Source organism: Opisthorchis viverrini, assembly GCF_000715545.1.
Source record: "Opisthorchis viverrini unplaced genomic scaffold opera_v5_511, whole genome shotgun sequence".
In the NCBI taxonomy this organism is placed as follows: domain Eukaryota; kingdom Metazoa; phylum Platyhelminthes; class Trematoda; order Opisthorchiida; family Opisthorchiidae; genus Opisthorchis; species Opisthorchis viverrini.
Window position 1 is genome coordinate 186,937 of NW_008752170.1, and position 6,800 is coordinate 193,736.

Below are 6,800 nucleotides of genomic sequence, written 5' to 3' on the forward strand. Positions count from 1 at the left end.
ATCATGATGAAAATACCCCGGTGTAAAAGTCGCGTACTTGCAGTACAGTAGGCACAGTTGCCACAGTTTCATCCTGCGATGATTTGGGACGGGAGCTGATGAAATTATTGCGCCAAAACCGAGGTGCCGGTGAATTTTCACTGCGGATAACGTAGGGAGTAAAAGTAACAGCTTGGATGCATGGGCCATATTCGGCGCTCGACTGAGCCATGTCCAACAGTGTTCCTAGCCATTAATGTGTCCCGACTCGGTGCCCATATCCAGGGAGAAGGCAATGACCGACACTGCTGAGGTTGTTGGTAATGGACTTCATCCCACACCACTAAGTCATTACTTAACCTCAGCCAGTCGCGTGGTTGTTATCAGGACGCAGTGGCCAGGTTCCTGACCAGTATAATAATATGGAGCGCACCGCAGCATTACAAACGCGACCTTTGACTGAGAAGCTCAAATCAAGCCTACGCCACAGGGATTCAGGTACATAGAACCTCCTCTGGCCTTCTATATCCGGATGGAAATATCATCTTTCGCGAAAACACCGGGACTGATACAGCTGCCGAGGTAGACAAACCTGTCTACCACCTCAGTCGGCTCATCAGCAAGCATGGGGTTAGGGTTCGAGCCCACTCTGTCTTGCAGTAGTACTCTACACTATACAGGTGTGGAGAGCACGCCAAACCGTGAGATTGTAATGTTGTTTGTTTTACAACGGCGTCAGATTCAAGAAGAGATGTGTAGTCTGCGTATCCGATATCCATGAATGTCCACTGGCAGTGAGTCTTACATAATCGTATCATTGACGAAGTTGTAGAGGAAAGGTGACACATGACAGCCTTGCCCCACACCATCTGATGTAGTGAATTCAGACGATTACTGCCCACATATCTTCACACGTCTGCGGGAGTGAGCATACAGTGCCTTAAAAGGGGACCAATAATTTACAAGTGGCATCTATTCTCCACAGACACTACCATAGTAAGTGATGGTCCGAAGAGTCAAAGGCGGATTTCAAGTCAAGAAGGATCACCACTGTCGGTTGCTGGAAGCAGCGTCGCTGTTCCAGAGAGTGAACATGTGCTCGATGCATTCTTTTGCAGGACGGTACCCAGTTTAGTTTTTGCAGATAACTCCGTGTTCAGTCAACCTTAGAAGGATAAGATCACGTAGAACCTACGATGCCACAGCTATCAGGCTAATGTCACAGTGGTTTTCACACGGCGCCCGCGCACCATTTTTGAAAATAGGGATGACTGTTCATGTGCCACATTCTGAGGACATTTGCTCTTCACACTGTATCGGATAATGAGGTTTGTCACGTGTCACCAGGGGTTTTCCGACTTGTTTAGAGATGGCTGAATACAGACTGTGCGGGTGTGGTGCCCCCCCCCCCAAAAAAAAAATTTAAGTATGGATATTTCTTACTTTATTTTTTCTTCTAATGGGCAATAAATATACGCACGCACTGTCTCCAGGGGCTGCCCTGCATGAAGCCATCCAGGCTGTTCTTCGAAGTGTTATATCCATCTTTCTGGTTGATGCTTTGCAAGTTAAGTAGTGAGCCGTCATAATCACTTATCGCTTCACTGATCGTTGCCTTCCTCTGGCTGGTCAATCGCATTAATAGGGCACGGATCTTTTGTTAAATAAAAGCTTTCTTCATCTCCTGAGCTTTCAACATCCACCAAAGCCTTCGGTCTTTCCTCAGACTGCTCACTATTTGGCGTTTGGGGGATCACCGTACTCCACTAATTTCCAAGCATCAGTCAGGACTAGCAGCCTCGATGATATATAGTGGTCAGTTGGCCTTGTCGGAGAAATCATACAGACAATACTGAATGCCGTTAGAATAGCTCCTTTCACATTTCGCCAGGCATCATTCACATGTTCACTACTAGTAGCATTTGTTTACCGTACATCGATCATGATGTTAGTGTTCAGCTATCAGTGAATCTTACTTGACAAACGAGCCCGGATAACTCGATGAAATGTATACTGCTCAACGTCAGAACGTCAGTCCGCTGGTGCACATGCGGACACTACATACAGGCACCGTCTTATACGTTTAGTGGCATTCAGCATGACTAAGTTGCGTGCTCGAACGGCCTTTAGGCCATTGCCCACTGGAATCCGATCCGGCCAGGAGCATTCGGCTCCGGTACTGCAGATGCGCAAACCTGAGCCCCCAGTGGGTCGAACGGATTTCCTGAGTATACTAGCCCAACGAGTCAAGGTTCGTTGTGAGGACACCACCCAAACACGCACGTAACATTCCACCCGTTTAGTGCCAAAACTCGAGGATTGGAAGTCGGCTGAAATGAGGCCCCGAGGGATGGTAAAATGAAGGTGAAGAAAAGCTATGGTAGGAGCTTGCAGTATGCTTTCACCTTGGAATTCCTTCTAAGTCAAAAAGAACAATAGACGGGCATCTGTTTTCAGGATCTGGCTTCGAGGAATACAGTAGGTGGCAAAGTCATGTGTTTTACCGGGGACTACGACGGTTGTGATAGTTGATGGAAGCCTAGCATGAACAATCATTCTCCAGATTCTGCTGAAAAGGTCTCGAAATCTAGAAAGTCCTTTTGAAGGCTCACCCATGAACTTCCATATTGTTTCTGCGTGCTAAATTACTCATCATGTACACAGTAGATTACAAGAGAAGGGAAAATCTAATGTCCGATTTTAGTAGGACTGAACTATGCAGTAACTTCTGGAGTGTCCTACTATCGACAACAAAATGAGTCCACAGCAGGAACGCGTTGCACCCATAATAACTATTTGAACCAGTCCGTCAAACGTACACGGTTTCCGTATACACGGATTATGATAAAGAGGATAGTGTACCGTAAGTGGTCGAAAGTTACATTGAAACCAACCGGACGTCACGTTCGAGCGCAAGGGACATGAAAGGACCACCGAATGGTTACACCGTCAGGGTAGTGACGGGTGGGTCTGTAGCGCGTGTATAGTTCATTAATATTTTCCCATTTTTTTGTCGCTTCCCCAGGAACAATCGATAGATACACCAGTCAGTAACTCTAATACTATACATATAACATATAATTATAAATATATCTGTTGGAATAACCACTCGCTTTATTGTGATAAAGCATTGGAAGGGTGAAGAAGCGATTGATCAACCTGGCTCAAACGGTAATCCATTTATATACAAAGATCCGATACCAACGGTGTGATATTCACATCATAACGGAGCCAAGGCGACTTACCTCCCCATCGTCCAGTTTGGGCAGCAACAGAAGGGAATAAGGTGTTTGACCTGGGGCTTCTGTTCGATTACATAAATGAAGTCTGGATGTTCGTGCCGAAGGTAATTTAACAAAAACGCCAGAAAGTTGTATATTACATAAGCCTCATAGCATTCTCTCAGTGTGTCAAAGTAAATAGCATTGGGCGGAAATTTCAGAGCAAACCACTAAAAAATAATCCAAAAATATTTGACCTACAGCATCTAATGCATAAATGGGAACCATCCACAATATTCTGAAATATAAGTTTAACGGGCAAGGAAGAAGAAAATACCTTATGATGTGGCGCTGAAGGTAGGGTTTTGTGTAGTTTATCAGATGATCAAGGATTGTCCACAGAGAGATCGGAACTGCTCCAAGAACAAACACACCACCGATAAACCAAGCGCTCACGACGGTGGGTGAAGAGTTCCGGAATTCGATAATAAGTAATGGTAAAGCCACGCAGAGAACGACTGAATAAACCATAATAAAAGCAGGTTTGACCCAAGAACGCCATCTCATATTAGCACGCGCTCGAAAGCCACAAACTCAGCTGGTAAAGCACGGTTATTAAGTGACTGTCGGACCTCTCGAGCGGAACGGATCGAATATCGGAGAAGGCTGAAAGTTTAATTCAAAAGATGCACCGTAATGAGAACGTCGGTCAGAATACATAACAGAGCAACAACAGATGCATCCCGGAAGTACAACAATCTGAGGTGGGCAATTACTACTCGTCAGCGAGAAGAAGTGTTACCTTACGAAGATGCGTGTTCCTGTCTCGAAATACGTTTACTTGTGCCGCTGTTTTTTTTAGACTGACAAGTGGCTGAACCATTTTTGAAAACAGCAGGTTAACATTACTGTCAGGTTGATTTAACTAGGCCACCACACAAATGCTGGTGATCCATAGGGAGAGATGATGAGCCCTTGGTGGTCCTTCGTAGCCTTGCAATGTATACGGTCACCACAATGGCAGTTTTTTCGAGTCCGGTGGAAACTAAGAGAGTGCAGCTCTCCAACACAAGGCTTTATGAAAAGCAGGTGTTTGGCGCAACGTTCTTACAGGATACAAGTTGACGATCTTTCGTGGTATATTTCTGACGCGTTTTGATTAGGATGCTGCTCCTGAAGAGGGTCAGAGCGTGTAAAAGACAGTATTAGAGATCAGACCTTAGTCTGACACTGGAGTTAGCATAGAGTGGCTATTATGAGGGAATATGCAAGATTCTGCAAACACCTGTCACTAGTCAGCAAACAGTTATGATTGTTATATCGAGTTGAATTCATAGCCCGATGATGTTTTAAAAGTACACAGAAGCGAAAAACCATAAACGATAGGGATGGATGCGATTTAATTTATCGAGTACCCAGTGGGTGGCAGAAGGTTGAGTTGCACAATACTGACAGATGGAATACAATATTGTTTAGAAAATAATACCACCAGCCAATTTTCATTACCTGGTGGGGTTACGCCTCATAACAGAGGAAAAAGGTCGTTTTCTCGCAAAGGCCTCTCTCTTCGCTTTGATTTTTGAATCTTTTAATATAATGAATACTGCAATTCAAGAGAATACATGTCTGATTTTCACCACAGTGGAACTTGGTGTGCAGTTTTCTCACGGGGATACCAAATTATTTTGCTTTCATTTGTATCCTATGAACACATTTGCTGATGGTTCGTTTGGAATGTTGTGGCTTCAGTGATTTCCAGATGAATCAAATCGGACCTACAGATTTTCACTCCTCTTTATGCACTTCTAACGCTCGTCTGCTGACTTTTGTCAAGAAGCAGGTATTTTGACAGCAACGTTTTGCTTGGATCAAAACCCTGTTCGTGATGAGAAAGTCTGGGGACACAAGAACCGAAACTTTAAAAGATACCTCGAGGCGGTGAGCTTGAAAAATCCTATTAACCTAGAGAACTAAGTAAATTTTCGTCCCATTCATTAATTATGGCTTGGTTCCAGCAAGCCCAACAAGCACCGGTATGTGAGTGTTACCTTGACAGTTCGTCTAGGACGTGGCAGCAAGTGTGCCAGTGAGATCCGCTGCGTGTCATGCCCTACATGGTTTCCAATTACGTGCAAAGAGTATCACGTGGACTCACCATGTAGGGCTCGAACACCCTACAGTGCTAAAGTCGACAGCAACCACTTTCAGCTTGAGCTGTCACGTCACTGCTGGTCCTCGGCGTACTTTTCATCCACGAGGATTCGGAATGGAGAGCACGGCTTTCCTTGGTAGACGGTAGTCCGGTATACATAACATACCCAAACCACCTTTGCTTTGTAAGCCTTACCTGCTTCACGAGTGAATCCGACTCATTACCTAGTACTCGCTTAAAGACGAGTTCATTACGAACGTTGCAGGCAGTCAAATCCTACTACACTAAGGAGACGGTGGTGGTAAGATACCTTAGGAAGTTAAATGTATTATCGCGGTGCTAGTGGAAGTTGACAAACGAATAGTGTTTGGTCACGGGGAACTAATCCAATAAAGATGTATCAACTTTTAAGCTGAGAGTTATGTCCGCACCAGCGTAATCTCCTGCAGTAAGCGCAGAATCGTCTTAAGTCTTCATACTGACCCAGATAATGTGAGCGCAATCTTGTAATCAATTTTCCGAAACCCAGTGTCTGTTGATAAGATATCACAAGTGTGGAAAGCGTGTTGCCCGATTTCCTTCAGAGGTAGACCAAGAAAACGTCAGGAATGAGGTCTGGGAAACGGACGAGAAGGGGCGGACGTGTGCGTTAACATCCAATAAGCCACATCTTTGGATTAAAGAAATAAGGGTGACAGCGGCACGACCGAGGGATATCAGAAACTCGAAAGTTTACTGACTACAGCTAAACGTAGGCCACTTTAGTTAACCTTATGCTTATTCTTTAATAGAAAGGTCTCACGCTTTCGGCCTTTCAGAAGAGTTGGATCTCCTTACCAAGAATATCGCTACTGAAACGACCCTCATCAGTTTACCCACATCCTGTGCAGCGTTACAAAAGAAGTGGCCTCTTTCAAATCATCGCTGACGGATTAATAGATTTTAAAAAAATCAAGGAGCGTTTGCTATCGAAATCTCTTTGCATCAGTAACGTTGCTGGTGCGTACAAAACAATCCTCTTTGGAAACAGTAACACTCGTGATGATACTGATGCATCATCATCAACACCATCATCATCATCATTCAACACCGATGCTTCACTGCCGTACAACCATAATTAAGTTGAAAGCCTTATTGTAAAGAAAAGGGTAAATGTGAACAGGAAAGGGACTTAGTGCTAGCATTCCGAGGTTCCTACACCTCCAGACATTCACTCAGTCAATCTGGACAGAAACTGACAACAAGAACGTCACTGACATCGGTTGGCAGCCATATCTTGTAGTGTCTGCAACCACATATAGTGAAGATCACGCGGTCCCCATCGTGGAAGGCGAGTAGCACCGACAGCACCCAAGCGTTTCATGGTCTCCTTCATACTCCTCTGCCAAGTCAAGGGTTGGCCACCTCTCTGTTTACGCCACTCCGAACTGGGCATGGAAAACAGCACT

The 6,800-nt window shown here is 44.8% G+C and overlaps 1 protein-coding gene across 1 annotated transcript in view; it reads right to left on the reverse strand.

Annotated features, from left to right (window-relative positions):
- T265_11495 (hypothetical protein) overlaps positions 1–6,800 on the reverse strand; it is a gene marked incomplete at both ends in the record, with an annotated part of 47,354 nt that overhangs the window by 36,547 nt on the left and 4,007 nt on the right. Inside the window, 4 exons of the mRNA XM_009178164.1 lie at positions 3,225–3,430; positions 3,462–3,718; positions 5,403–5,576; positions 6,610–6,772. Coding sequence (XP_009176428.1) covers positions 3,225–3,430; positions 3,462–3,718; positions 5,403–5,576; positions 6,610–6,772 — 800 coding nt within the window. The remainder of the gene's footprint in view (positions 1–3,224; positions 3,431–3,461; positions 3,719–5,402; positions 5,577–6,609; positions 6,773–6,800) is intronic.